The 16,309-nt window shown below is 35.7% G+C and overlaps 1 protein-coding gene across 1 annotated transcript in view; it reads left to right on the top strand.

Moving 5' to 3' along the window:
• Positions 1-5,488, top strand: part of TRPM7 (transient receptor potential cation channel, subfamily M, member 7) — a 118,326-nt gene extending 112,838 nt beyond the window's left edge. The window contains exon 38 of the mRNA XM_008566921.1: positions 3,976-5,488. Coding sequence (XP_008565143.1) covers positions 3,976-4,106 — 131 coding nt within the window. The 3' untranslated portion in view covers positions 4,107-5,488. The remainder of the gene's footprint in view (positions 1-3,975) is intronic.
• Positions 5,489-16,309: the final 10,821 nt, after the last annotated feature.

The raw sequence follows: 16,309 nt of genomic DNA, 5'->3' as shown, positions 1-16,309 counted from the left end.
GGCACACCACCAGCACCTCGGGGCCAGCCAGGGGACCTGAGGTATGGAGCCGGGGACCAGACACCCGCCCACAACCAGACACACCACCAGTGTCTCAGGGCCCGCCCAAGGACCTAAGGCATGGAGCTGCGGACCAGACCCCCCCCCCCACCCACAACCAGGCACACCACCAGCACCTCGGGGCCTACTTGGGGTCCTGAGGCATTGAACCAGAGACCAGACCCTCCTCCCACAACCAGGCACACCACCATTGCCACCACCAACTAGGTAAGGAGCATACCAAAAACATCGCCTCCATGTGGGTGGCCCACCACAGCCACCACAATAACCACGGCTGCCATGAAAGCAGCTAGATGCCACAACCACCATGCAGATGGTCCATCAGCCACTGGAGTGCATTGACACTAGGAGAGTCACCAGCAGAGACCAAAGAAAAGAAGAGGATGTCTTTCTCCACAAAGCCCGTGCCAGAGTGACAGAAGAAGCATCTGCTGTACAATAATATTGGGAGACCTGAACACACCTCCCAGCATTAGACAGGTCATCTAGGCAACAAATCAACAGAGTAACCCTTACTCTTTCAGGAGAGAAGAAATCTAGTGTAATTAGCAGGGGGGAGAGATTGGAAGAGGGGTATGGGGGAGATTGGACAAGGGGCAGAAAGAATAAGTACAATTTGTAACAATATGCATACTTGTAATATTGATTTGATCAACATGTCAACATTGAACCCCCAAAATATGTATAAACAATTATGATTCAATAAAAATTAAACAAATAAATAAATTTCTTTTATTTATAAATTAAAAAATTAAAATTAAAAAAATGAGTTTCTTGTAGACAGCATGTAATTGGGTTTTTGGTTTTGTTTGTTTTTTAAAATCTAACAATTTCCATGTTTTAGCTGGTGTTTTAGACCCTTTATATGTAATGTAATTATTGATATAGTTAGATTTAGACCTGTTATTTTATAGTTTCCTGATTGATGTCTTTGGTATCTCACCCACCTCCATTTCCTTCTTCTACCTGCCCTTTTGGGGATTATTTGAATATATTTTTATATTCTATTTTAATTTATCTTTATTTTTTTATTTATTAGGTTTTTTTAATTTTCTTTATTTTTATTTTTATCTTTTATTTTCTTTTAATTTATTTGTTTTTAATAGTTTTCCTTCATCAAGGAATATGTTTGTTTTGCCTCCATACCTGAAGGGTATTTTCACTGGCTCTAGTTTTAGGTTGATACTTCTTTCTTTTAGCACTTAAAAAGTGTTCTCCTGTTGTCTGGCCTCTGTTGTTTCTGATGAAAATCCTACATATACTTGAATTGTTCTGCTATATGTGTCGTGTCATTCTAATCTAGCTGCTTTCAGGATTTGTTCTTTATGTTTGGTTTTCAGCAGTTTGATTCTGATATGTCTGATTGTGGCTTTCTCAGAGTTTATCCTGTTTCAGGTTTACTCAGCTTCTTGAGTTTGTAAACTTATGACTTTTACTAGATTTTGGAGTTTTTAGCTATTTGTTCTTAAAGTTCTGATTTCCTTCCCCAATCTGCCTGCTGTTTACTTTTCAGAAGTCTCTAATTAGTTGCTTTATGATTTCGCAAAGGGTTTTTACTTGTAATTAGTGGGAGATAATAAGGTGGCATGTGATTAGTCCATTTTAGCTAGAACTAGAATGTGCGTTGGTGAATTAAGCAGGCAGCCCAGATGTAGTTTTATTTGGTTTTGGATACAGTACAATTTTTAGTAGCATATGTGCTTTTTAAAAGTATAATCAGGGGCCGGCCCGGTGGCGCACTGGATAGTGCGCCGCCTGGGAAGCGCGGCGGCGCTCCCGTCCGAGGGTTCGGATCCCACATACAGACCGGCTCCCGCTCGCTGGCTGAGCGAGGCGCGGGAGCAACGCCGAGGCTTGCGATCCCGTTGCCGGTCCCCGGTCCGGTGCGGGGGCAACACTGAGGGTTGCGATCCGTTGCCGGACACGGAAAAAGGACAAAAGACAAAAAAATAAAAAAAAATAAAAAAAAAATAAAAGTATAATCAGGATGTCACAGCTAGAAAATATGATAAAAGCAATCCAGTCTAGATAGCTCATTTTACAGATATTAGAGTTGAGATGATTTGTTTATGGTTGCACCCATTAGTTAACAACATAATCAGGACATGAGCTGTAATTGTGTGTGTCTCCACTGTTTTTTGCACAATACAGCTACAAATTAGCTTGTATTCCCTAAGGCCATACTGGCTTAGTGTTGAATTAAAAACTTATCAAAAATAGCCCATGTAGTTGCAAATATGTATTTGGATCACTTAATACAGGCTATTTCTCAGATTAAAATTAACAGTTCATATTCTGAGTGTCAGTTCTGTTTTCTATGGAGATAAAATTATAAGGGTATGTGCATGGCTATGGTTAGTTTAAATTATAGATTTGATATTACTGCATTAACTTTTACAGTTTGCAACTATTCTCATACATATCTATAACTCCTTAAGTGGTATCATCCTGTCCCATAGCTATACATGCATTTTACATAATTCATAGACTCCTGTTCTATGTTCAGTTGCCTACATTTCTACTTGTTTACCTTAAAGCATCTTTATAGTAACATGTCCATTCCAGAACTCTTGATTTCCATCTCTCACCCCTGCCCACAGAATTATGTTTTCCCATCTCATTAACAGTTACCTAATTGTTCAGGCCCAAAAGCTGAAACTATCTGATTCCTCTTTTCCCTTACCTTTCACAGCCAACCCATCAAATTCTGTCCTCTCTAATTCTGAAGTCTCCCTATAACTCATCTGTTTCTGTCTGTCTTCATTGCTACCATCTTGTTTCTTGGACAGCTACCATTCGCCCTCTAAGACTTAATTAACATGGCCATCAGAATAGTTCTTTAAACAAATCAGCTTATGTTTCTCATTTAAGACTGCTTAAAACTTTGGTGGGTTTTCATTGTAATCTGTACTCCTCATCATAGCTTGCAACCCCTAAATCTTGGGTTGGCAAACTTTTGCATAGGGCAAGGTAGTAAATATTTTAGGCTTTGTGAACCATGTGGTCTATGTCTCAGCTACACAATTCTACCATCATCATGCAGAAATAGCCATAGACTGTAAACAAGCTGCATTCCAATAAAACTATTTACAAAAACAGGCAGCGGGCCAGATTTGATCCACAGGTTGTAGTTTGACATTCCCTGGCCATTAGCTGCTGCTTGACCTCATTTTCTACTAGTCTTCCTTTTCATTCACTACACAAAAGCTGCACACTCTGTCTTCTTGCCATTCCTAGAGCACACCAAGTCCATTTCCTTCTTAGTCTTTGCAGTTACTCTTTCCTCTGCCTAGGATACTCTTCCTAGAGCTTTGATAATTCTCGCCTCAATATTCAGGTCCTAGGGCTGGCCAGTTAGCTCAGCTGGTTAGAGGACGGTGTTCTAACACCAAGGTCAAGGGTTCGGATGCCCTTACAGGCCAGCTCCAAAAAAAAAAAAAGAAAGTATGTGTATATATACACAAATGTGTCTTCCTGTGACTTTTCAGCCCTGTCTGAAAAAATCACCTACACCTCCCATCTATCCCTCATTGAATTTTGTTCATCACCCTTTTTTCTTCAAAGCATTTGTTACTTCTTCTGATTTGTCTATTTGCTTGTTTTTCTTTACTCAATAGAATATAAGCTCCATGAGAGCAGGGACCTTGTGTGCCTTGCTCATTGCTGCATTCCCACACTTAGATGAATTACTGACTCATAGTCAATATGTAGAAATTATTTGTTGAATGAATGAATGATTTCATTTTTATGTGTATAAATTTAATGACTATTGAATTTTATAACAACCTGGTGGAAAATAGACCTGATGTGTTTAGAGGAAAGTTGATTTAGAAAATGTTCATAATTCCCCATTTCTAAAAAATACTGACTTTTTTTTCTTTTTTTCTTTTTTTTTGTTGGGGATGTTGAATGTAGATCTGAAGAGGAATGACTATACGCCTGATAAAATTATATTTCCTCAGGATGAGCCTTCAGATTTGAATCTTCAGCCTGGAAATTCTACCAAAGAATCAGAATCAACTAATTCTGTTCGTCTGATGTTATAATATTATGGAATCATTGGTTTTGCCTAATCTCACAGAAATGTTACTGTGTCACTTTTCCTTCAGGAGGAAATTGTTTGGTAATGTAGAAAGGTGTGTGCAAACTGAATTTGCTGACTCCTAACACAGAGGGTTAATATTCTTTTGACCTGATTAAATTAGTCAGTCAGAAACGCCCTATAGGATACAGCTGGTAGTTGAGAAATTTTAAAGGTAATGGAAAATTTGTATGTATAACTTTTTAAAGGGCTCTTCATAGCAGAGGATCTCATTTGACTTTGTTCTGATGAGGGTGATGCCTTCTCTTATGTGGTGCAATACCTTTAACCAAAGTTAGGTGTCCATGCAGATTTTATTGCCAGCTTGTTTATTGCCATTCAGCTAGGGAAATGAAGAAATCACTCAGCCTTTTAGTTAAATGGCAATCAGAAGTCTTCCTCAGTGTGTTTAGGGTGTTCAGTAATGATGTCACTAATTCCCAACTAGATGCTTGTTGGCAACAGGAAAGGAGACGACTTGTTATAATTCTAGATTCACAGGGATATAAGATGCCTGAGCTGAAGACCATTTTCTAAGAGGGACTTTATTTTATGAATCAGGGTTAGACTCCCTATGTAAAGATAGAACCAGTTTTTTGTTAAATAGAGCCCAAATTGTGCAAAAGTATTATTGGGCTTTTTTAATATTGTTTAATCAAGTCACTATTAAGTAGAAGAAAGCCATGGTAAACTGGTACATAATCAAAATATGTAAAAGGAGAAACATAACTCACTGTTTAACGGGAGTTATCTTTTGAGAAAAGTTAAAGTACTTTTTTCCTTTCTAAATCTGTGGTGACAACCTGGAAGTTACATACGTCTCCCAAGATTAATAGATGAGTATATCAAATCAGAATGAAAACATGAACTCGTGCATATATTTAAAATTGTGTAGGGACATCTGAACATGAATGTTGTTTGAGGTACTTATTTAAGAAATTAATTGAGTTGGATTATCGTTATGGGATGTTAGAAGATTGCAATGCAATTTTATGCCAATAAAATGTAATTTAATGGCCCTAGATATTGTTGAATATTCAACAAGAAAAGCTTTTCTATCTGACTGAAGTTTTATGCTTTGATTTTTTCCCTTTTCTTTTTTTTCTTTTTTTTGTGTGTGTATGTGTCCTAGGTACTAATATTAATTTTTATTTGAAAGGGAGCAGTATAAAGCTTATTTGTATTCAGTAGTGTATCTCATAGATACAGACAAGGCAAGAAGAGATAAGCTGTTTAAATAGTGTTTAATATTGATGGGGGAGAAAAAGTGTATTATAGATACTATATACATTTTGTATATCATTAAATCTTTAAAAGAAATTAAATAAATTTATTCTTGTTTACAGATGTTTAGTGAGTTTAATCATTCTGAAAAATTATTTGACATTTTCAGGGTAGCAATTTGTTTTCAGAATCCCAGTATTTTAAAAGGAAACATTTGTACATCTATGCTTTTTGATCTCCTGTCCTGCACAATGTTTAAATGGATAATGGTTTCCTACTGTATCTTTTTTTTTAAATCTTTTTCTTTTTATGCCAGAAAAGAGGGATATGGATTATCCATTGGTGTTTAATTTTATATTGATTATTTTCATAAGATGATAGTAGTAACTAACACTTATTTAGTGCTTAATATGAGTCAGGCATTACTCTAAGAACTTTACAGAATTAACCTGTTTAATCTTTAGAGCAATCTTATGAAATAGATGTTATTTTTGTTCTGATTTGCAGATTAGAAAATCAAGGTACTAGAGAGATAAAGTAACTTTTCTAAAAAGATTCTTACAATTAGTAAGTACCAACACTAGAATTTAAACTCAGGTAGACTGGCTTTCATCTTTGCTCTTAAGCTCTGTTCCATGTTGACTCTCAAGCATAATTGGTTTCTGTACCATTTCCTGGTCACTTTTCTGAACGACATCTACTCCACTAACTTTTTTGGTTAATTCTGGAAAGTAATAGTTTACCTGTAAACCACATTTCTCATCCCAAAGAAGTGTTGTCTTTCTTTAGATTATTGAAGTTTATTATTATTGCCCCATGGTCTGAAAGTGTCACTTGCTTAATCTCTTTACTTTTTTCTTCTCAATCTCATCCTACTGAAAATAAAAACTCTATCTTTTACCAAATTGATTCTTAAAATGTGGAATTCTCTTTCATAGGTATTCTCTAATAGTAACCCTAACTGTAACCCCTCTTCAATATGTTATATATGTGTGCCATTATTATTTTAAAAGTAATGCACGTTGATTGTATTGGAACATATATAGAAAAGATTTAAAAATATAAAGAAAAATATACTGATTATCCCCCATTCCCAACATTAAGTCAGACTATTTGCTTTCATAGTTACTATCTGTCTACTCCACTAGATTGTACGCTTTACAGAGGGAATGGACCCTTAAGATTATTCTGGGTGTGTAGTACCCAGCACCTTGCATAGTACATGGTTTGTGATAGGCACACAGTAAAAAATTTATGAATGCTAAAATGTTTTTCCACAATACCAAACTTTCTCTTGAGGAAGATAGATTATAGTGATGTAGTCATATATTTAATAGACAACCAAGGCAAGAATACCCAGTAAATAACTTGTTTATCACTTGAAAGAGAGATCAAGTAATTATTTGCTGAAAAGGATGTGTCTGCACTGCAGAGGTTTTTGTGATCGTCCTTACTTACCATGTTGTTACAAGGCATCTGTATTTTAAAGGCCCCAGGTGATCTGTGAACTTTTTCTTTGAAAAATTCCAAGCTAAGGTTCTGATCCTTTCTGGAATATGTTTACCTTTTGTGGGCTCTTTGGAAACTGATTAAAGCAGAGCTCCTTTCCTGGGGTTGATGATTCCACCTTGGTGGGCATTGAGGGTAGGAGAGGACATGGTTATTCTTCAGAAAAGGCACACACTCCAGCTAACAGTAAACAGCACCAAGCAACAGAACACTTTGTGCCCTGCCCCACCCAACATTCAGCTCCCTACTTTTTTCCCCCTTGGAATTTCTTTGCAATCCTGCATTATGGAATTTTTCTTTCATCTTATTGTCTTAATATACATTTTTTAAATATTAGGAACTATAATATCATTATCACACTAAAAATTTAATTTAATAGTTCTTTAATATTGTCAGATATGTACTCATTGTTCTCAAAAAAGTTTTTTTTTTTTGTAGTTTGAGTCAGGACTCAGGTATGGTTCATATATTTCAGTTACTTAATTTGTTTTTAACATCTGTTTAAATATGCAGGTTTCTCCTCCAACTTATTTTTTGAAGAACCAACTCATTTGTCCTAAAAAGTTTCCCATATTGGGGAATTTTGCCAATTATTTCTGTGTCCTTCATATGCTATAAACTAGTTGTTAGGTCTAAAGACTTGATCAGATTGAGGACTGAATTTTTGCCAAGAATGCTTCCACTAGGGAAACTATGTCTTGTTGTCTTTTTTGGTACCGATTGCATAAATCTGTTAATTAGGTCATTGGTTCTCAAAGTGGACCGTAGTCCCCTGGTAGTCCCCAGGACGCTGTCAGGGAATACACGAGGCCAAAATTGTTTTCATAATACCAAGATTTTATTTGCCTTTTTCACTGTATTGAGAGTTTTACTGATGGGGCAAAAGCATTGTTGGGTAAAGCTGTTGGTATCTTAGCATGAATAAAAGCAGTAGCACCAAACTATTAGTGGTCATTATATTTTTCACCCTCACACACACACACAGTTTAGTTTTGTTTTTAAGTCCACTTCACGTTAAAATTCCTTGATGAAATAATAAAAAGCTAATTTTTAATTAATCTTGACCCTGAATACATGTCTTCAATATTCTGTGGAACAAAATGGGAATCCACAAAGCACTTCTGCTACATAATAAAGTAACAATGATTATCTCAAGGAAAAGCACGCAATTGTGTGTGTTACAAGCAGAACTTGTCACTTTTGATTCATTGATCACCATTTGTAGTTGAAAGAATGACTGGCAGACAGCAGTGTTATTCAGACTGGAGTATTTGGCAGAAGACTAATAGTACTTGTTGCTCATGTTAAAATTTGAGCTTTCAAGCAAAAATTGGAATTCTGGAAAATTTGCCCTAACAACACCAGTAGTATGACAGCTTCACAATATTTTTTCAATTGAATCAGTGTTGATATTGAAAACAATTATTATTATTATTATTATTATTATTATTATTATTATTATTATTATTATTATTATTATTATTATTATTATTATTATTATTATTATTATTATTATTATTATTATTATTATTATTATTATTATTATTATTATTTTTTTTTTTTTTGGTAATGTACAGTGAAATGTGTCAGTGTTTGGAAGATCTGAATAACTAAACCATTATTTTCCAAATGATCCATGTGTGGCATTACAAAGTGATGCATGAGTGAAAGATCTAACACAGTAGGAAAAGTTTGTTTATAGGGTTTCAGATTCTACATTGCAGCTGACCTTTAGGAGACTACCACTTCCTGGACAAGACTACCACTTGTCCATTTTTGTTGCCCTTGCAAATAAGAATATCCACAGTTCTCTAAAGAGGCTATTAAAATACCCCTCCCCACACACAACTACAGTAATCAAGACAGTATTTTACATTATAATGATAAGCATATCGATCAATAAAATAGAAGATAGAGTCCAGACATATACGATCATATTTATGGTCAATTGATTTTCAACAAGGGTACCAAAACAATGGGGAAAGGACAGGTTTTTTTCAACAAACAATGCTAGGATAACTGGATATCCACATGCAGAAAAGTGAAGTTGGACCCCTACTACCTCACACCATATACAAAAATTAAAATGTATCAAAAACCTAAGTGTAAGAGCCAAAGTTATAAAAACTCTTAGAAGAAAATGAGGGGTAAATCTTTGTGACCTTGGATTAGGTGAGTTTCTTAGATATGACAGCAGCAGCACAAGCAACCATAGAAAAAATAGGCAAATTGAACATCAAAATTAAAAACTTTCATGCTTCAAAGTACACTCTCAACAGTGAAAACATCCATGGAGTGGGAGAAGATTTTTGCAAATAATATATCTGATATGGAACTTATATAAAGAACTCTTACAACTCTAATAAAAAGACAACCCAGTTTTTAAAAGGGCTAAGGATCTGAATAGACATTTCTCCATGAATACTGGATATGTATATGTTCATGTAGTGGAACATTATTTAGCAATACAAAAGAATGAGGTACTGATATATCGATGGGCCTTTCAGTTCTGTAGTTACTGTACTTTATAATGTCAATAGACTATACACTGCAATGCAAAATGGAGCTGGGTAGACTTGGGCTGTCATTATTGCTCTGCCACTTCATGACTCACTTTGGCTAATTTAGTAAGCCTCTCCAACAATACTTATGGTGGCGCGAAGGCATAGTGAGTCAAATACTCAGCACATAGAAGTACTCAAGTATTACGTCCCTCCTTGCTACCTTCTTTCCTTTGAAGTTCCAGTGAAGATAGGAGGACATGATGGAGCATAGAAAACATTCTGAGAGTGATTTTTCTCTACAAAGGAATTTGTTGTTTGACAGTATCTTCCATTAGTATAGTTAAAATGAGTATACACTTAAGAGATTTGTAGATGTGTATAATGTGCATCAAAGTGCCTAAATCTACTCTTAATTCTTGAAGGCACTTTTAGTTACCCTATAAGAGAAAACTCAGTAAAAGTAGCCACAAGCACCAAACAAAATCAAAATACCAAGAGAATTCAAGTAATTATACAAGTACTTGGCCATATATGCAACTGCACATGGAAGAAGTCAAAATAATGGAAAATATGTGGGAAGAGTTGGACACCCAGAGATTAAATCCAAGCAGTCAATGGATTGTAAATTTTATGACAGTAAAGACTTGTATTTTATTCACTATTACACACTTAGCACAATGATTAGCACAAAGTAGATGCACAATATTTTCTGAATTAATGAATGAGGTACAATAACTGTTTAATAGGAGTTCCAAAATGAAAGAATTAGAAGGGAGGAAATAAAAGAACCTGAATGCCACATTTTAGTGATTCTGCAAGTGGAAAATATAGTTTACAAAAGAAAAAAAAACATTTTTTTACCACTGTAAAAGATACAGACTTGACCAAAGAAAGGCAAATGAAATACACAAATTTAAATTCTTGCCAGCACATACTCATACATGGTGTGATGTTTTTTGAAAAAAGTAACCTAGAAATAAGTTTCTTTTAGATTTTTTAAAACGTGCATATTTCTGGGGTAGAGTGTTGTTTCAATACATGTATATACTGCACAATAAAATTTAATGTGAAAAGAACTCAGGGGAAGATGGTAGTAAAAGCATACTGAAGGTCTCATTTGTATTTGGGAAAAATTATGGATATTTTTGACATTGATTGAAAGGTAATTTTAAGTATGGGTAGCCCTTGCTATCCTAACTTTCACTATGTAATTTCAGAAACTACATAGATTAAATTTTCACACAAACTCATTACATTTCATTCAGAGCTTAGAAACCAAATAGGTTGGTATAATACAATATCACTTGCTGTTCAAACCTTAGACCCAAATAGATTAAAATAACAAGGATTACCTTTATATTTGTTAAAATATTCAAAGGAAACATAAGTAGAAGAATACAAAAACAATCACAACTTCCAATTAGAAGGAAAGAAAAATGTCTGAGGGGAGGGGAGGTTTTATAAAAAAGTAATACACCGAAGAGAGAAGCAAGAAATAACAGAAGACCCAGAGCCATTTCTTTTTTTCTTTCATTCATTTGTAATTTAGTCTAAAACCCATTATGTTAGGCCAATCAAGACAGGCATCATGTTGAGGGGCAGCAATGACCTGGCCTGGGGTGTCAGAGCAAAACAGGATGAGGATAGTGTTGTGTGTTGTTGAATGGGGATTGGGGGCCTGAGGAGGGTGGCAGCAGCAACAGGATATTAATTACATTCAGAGGGATTGGTCAAATAAGGAAATTGTTTTTGAGGATAATGGGAAGTAGGTGTCTCACCATTGGAGATGGGATTGTAAATATGGAAAGGGGAAAAACTAGAATAAATCCTGAAAGGTAGGTTTGGAATTGGAATTGTTGGTATGAATTCATGGTTCTTAAAATACAGAGATACACAGGTGGATGTGGATGTATGTATGCATATATTCCCTGCCTCTTTCTACTGAGAGGACCTGAAAGCAGTGACACTGTAATAACTGGGTACACCCAACTCCCAGATCTTGGTTTCTGATACAGTTTGGATGTGATGTCCCCTCCAAAACTCATGTGGAATTTTTTTTTTTTTTTTTTTTTCTTTTTCGTGACCGGTAAGGGGATCTGTCGCCCGCTTTTTTTTTTTTACTTTTTCGTGACCGGTAAGGGGATCTGTCGCCCGCACTGCACTCAGCCAGTGAGTGCACCGGCCAGTCCTATATAGGATCCGAACCCGTGGCGGGAGTGTTGCTGCGCTCCCAGCGCTGCACTCTCCCGAGTGCGCCACGGGGCCGGCCCTCATGTGGAATTTTGATCTCCAATGTGGCAGTGTTGAAAAATGATTGAGTCATGGCGGCGGATCCCTCATGAATGGATTAATGCTCTGGGCGGGGGGGTAATGAGTGAGTTCTTGCTCTATTAGTTCCCGCAAGAGCTTATCGTTTATAGTATCCTGGCACCTTCTCTCTCTCTCTCTCTCTCTCCCCCCCCTCTCCTTCTTCCCCCCCTCCTGTGGGCTAATCTTGGGACATTCTGAACATCAAAAATAAATAATGGTAACAGATTTAATCCATTGAACAAAACAGGAATTCATAAGTCTATACAGATTAAAAGGAAAATGAGTGATGAGTGTAGTTGGAATAACGTCATTAGAAAATCAGCATTTAGCAACCATCATAGTGATAATCCAGCTAAGAAGCATCGATTAATATTAAAACTAGTGTGTCAAAGTTTGATGAGAAACAGATCATTTGCATAGCCTCAAAGTCCTCGCTGCAAAATACTAAATACAAAAGGAAAAACTACAGTGGAGAAACCTGTCAGATCCCAATTTATTCAAATTATCACAGTTAACATCAATTTTGAGACAAATCAAAATTGTGTACTACCTGATACAATGCAGTAAGAAGAATACAGCATCACTTGTGTGATACTCTTACTAAAAATGCATAATGGGAATCTAATCATGAGAAACATCAAACAAACCCAAATTAAAGGATATTCTTCAAAATAACTGACCAGTAATCTTTAAAAGTGTTAAGTTTGTGAAAATCAGGGAAATAACATAGAACTGTTTCAGGTTGATGGAGACTAAAGAGACACGGCAACTAAATAACTAAATGCGATATGAGATCCCAGCTAACCCATGCATGTGGTTTTTTCTTTTTTTGGGGGGGCGGGGGGTTTGTTTTTTATACTGTATATATTTGTTCTTAATTTCTTTAAAAGATACATAATTGCTTAAAGCAAAAAGTATTAAATTATAATGATGGACATAAAATATGTGTTGATAAAATTTATATGATGATAATAGCATAAAGGTGATTAAATAGAACTATACTGTTGCAAATTTTCTATTTTTTACTGGATGTAGTTCAATATTACCTTAAGTAGATTGTGAGAAATAAAAGATACAGGTTTCAATTGTTACAACAATAAAAATCAATGCAAATATACATAGCTAAAAGCCACTAGAAAAATTATAATCATAAACTAAACAATATTTGCTTGAAACAAAGTAAAAGAGAGATGAGACTATTTGAAAGCAAATAGCAAAATGATAGACCAAAATCCAACCATAACAATGATCACATTAAGTACTAATTGACTATACAAATAAATATATAGTATACATGTAAATATATAAAATTCTAATGGAAAGGTCGATACTATCAGTTGGATAATAATCAAAACAGACTATATGCTACTACAATATAAACACTAAATACAAAAACAAAAATAGGTTGAAAGTTAGTGTGGAAAAATATGCCATGTAAATAGAAAGTGTAACAAAACTGGAACGGTTGTAAAAAGTCCTTAAGAAAGGATTTTTTAGAATGACAATAAATCAGTATCACAAGAAGACATAACTTGTTGGTAACACCAAGGTCAGGGGTTCGGATACCTGTACTAGCCAGCTGCCAAAGAAAAAAAAGATGACATAGATAATAAATGTATAATAAACACCTAATTACAAAGCTTCAAAATAGGTGAAGCATTAACAAGCAGAACTGAAAAAGAAATGTACACATTAATAATTATATCTGAAGATCAGTACTGCTCTCTCATTAATAGATAGAACAAGTAAACAAAAACCAGATAAGTATACAGAAGACCTAAACCACACTATGAGCCAGCTTAACCTAATGGACATGTATTGAGTACCACACCCAATAAGAACAGAATGGATTTTTTTTTTTTCAAGTGCATGTGGAACATTCACCAAAGTGTAACAGCAGGATCCCCTATTTTTGATAATGTTTGATCTTTTCCCCGTAGGGCTGGAGCAGGCCTCAGCCTTGGAGGAAGTTTGCAAGGCAAACTTGCTGACTGACTCCCCAGAAATAGGAATACGCTTGTCTGGCAGTATATAAGATGAGCATAAAGGCTAGTGTATTAGTCCATTTCTGTTGCGTGTAACATAAATAACTGAAACTGGGTGATTTATAAAGAAAACAAAATTTATTGCTTACAGTTTTGGAGGCTGGGAATCCAAAGTCCAGGGAACACATCTGGCGAAGGCCTTGGTGGTGACAGTAATGCAGGGGTCTCACATGGCAGAAAACGGCAGAGCAGAGAGAGCCCATGTGTGGTTTAAAACTAAATTTGTGGTAATTTGTTACACAGCACAGAGTATTAATACATAGGTCATCTTATTCATGAACATAGATACAAAATCTTGAACAAAATGATTAACAAGTAGAATTCAACAATTCATGAAAATGATACTACATCACAAACAAGATGAGTTTATCCAATTATACTACATCACAAACAAGATGTGATTATCAATAATTAACCACAATAACAGAATAGGGAATAAAAATCTCATTATTACCTAGTTTATCCAAGGAACAGAAGATTAGTTTAATATATGATTATCAATAATTAACCACAATAACAGAATAGGGAATAAAAATCTCATTATTACCTTAATAAATACAGAAAAATCCGATTATATTCACTATCCATTCGTGATTACAACTCTTGAAAAACTATGCCTGCAAATATCATAGTTAATGGTGAATTATCCAAAGCTTTCCCTCTGAGTTGAGTTAAGGAATGAGCCAAGGATACCTGCTTTTACTACTTCCTCCAACATTTTACTGGAGGTCCCAGCTAGTTAAAAAGGTAAAAAAAATTAAAAAAAAAAATAAAAACCAAAGAAAAAACAAAAAAGGATTGGAAAGAAAAAAAATTAACTTTTTTTTCGTGGATGAATGTTTAAAGAAAATCCAAGGACCTATATAAAATTAGACTTAATTACATAAGGTTAGAAAGTTTCATGGATATAAGATCAATACATGACAATTAATTGTATTTTTACCTACCAGCATCAAACATAAAGTGAAAATTTAAAAAGACCCTATTGAGAAGGAGAAACTAAAGACTTGGGGTGGGATAGCTTCACTGACAAAAGGAGCAGGGTTACAGGATTCAAGTCCTACAGAACCACCACTGAGGTGACTTCAAGAGACACTTCTGTAAATACACCACAAATATCAAATAGCTGCGAGAGATGGAAACTCTAGTTCCCAGGATCCCTCGTCCAGGTGTCAAAGAATGATTATTCTCGATGTCTCTGTGTAGCCTGAGTAAACACTCACGTCTGTCCTTTTCTTTTTTAACCATTCAGATGTAAGTGGAGATGCATACTATGAACTCTTCAGCACCTTGCTTTTTTGACTTACTAGTACTATATACCTTGGCAAGAAATCATATTAGCAAAGATATCTACTACATTCTTTTTTAATTTTTTAGTTTGAATAGTTTCAAACTTACAGAAGAGTTGCAAGAATAGTACAAAGAACTCTGGTGTACCTTCACTCAGATTAACCAATTGCTGGCATTTGGCTGCGTTTGCTTTATATTTGCTTTATCACCCCCTTCCCTTCCTTCCTCTTGTATTTGTGTGTTTCCTGAACTGTTTGAGAACAGGTTGCAAATATCATGCTTCTTCACCCCTAAACACTTCAGTGTGTATTCCCTAAGAACAAGGGCATTCTCTAGACACAGTATAATTTTATCAAATTCAGAAGATACAACATTGATACAGAGCTATTTGTATATAATCCATATTAATATTTCATCAATTGTTCCACTGGTGTTTTTTATAACAATTTTTTTTTCCTGATCCAAGATCCAATCCAGGATTAGGCATTGCATTTAACTGTTTCATTTCTCTAGTTTATTTTTAATCGGGAATAGTTCTCAGCCTTCTTTATCTTTCCTGACATTAACATTTTTGAAGAGTTTAATCTTTTATTACCTCCTTTATTGTACTTGCCGCAGAGTTGAGGAAAGGAAAACTAGGTTGAGCCTAAAGGCTCTTTACCTAGTCCCTCTAGTTGTTTAGTTGGCTCAACACAACCAAGTAAGCTTAAAGGAAGAACAGGCTGGCACCAGCTTTGGAGCTCCAGAGGCTCCCCTTTCTATCAAGACCACTTCTTCCATCAGGCTGCGTTCACTGTTACGTGCTTGTATACATTCTCTGATCATCACCATTTCCACCTAGATAGAGCATTCTGAGGGTGGGGTTCCCTTTCTAATGAAGTGCTTTCTTAAGCATAGTTCTCTGTGGAGAACAGAAGATCGTGTGTGCTCTGCTATCTCTCAGCTTATAAATTCTTCTGTAATCAACCCTGTGTGGCACTAGTAGTGTACATTTGTTTCTGTCCTCCCTTGCAGAATAGTTGGTGACCACGAGGGCAAACTCAATGCAATGAATTTTGGAAGCAGCAAAATCCCACCGCCCCCGTCCCCAGGGCGAGCGAGAAACATTCCCTCGAGGATCCCAGGAGTGATGCACTCACTGGGAGGGAGGAATAAGTGCCCAAAGTGGGCAGAGTTGCCATGTTGTCCACTAACTCAGTGGAGGTAAATCTTCTGTTCATGCGTGTGTATGTATGTAATATATCCATACACAAGAGAAACTGAGTGATGGAGGAAGAGGTTCTATA

The sequence above is a fragment of the Galeopterus variegatus genome, unplaced genomic scaffold, assembly GCF_000696425.1.
Source record: "Galeopterus variegatus unplaced genomic scaffold, G_variegatus-3.0.2 Scaffold276, whole genome shotgun sequence".
Lineage (NCBI taxonomy): Eukaryota > Metazoa > Chordata > Mammalia > Dermoptera > Cynocephalidae > Galeopterus > Galeopterus variegatus.
This window is presented reverse-complemented; position numbering and strand designations above follow the sequence as displayed.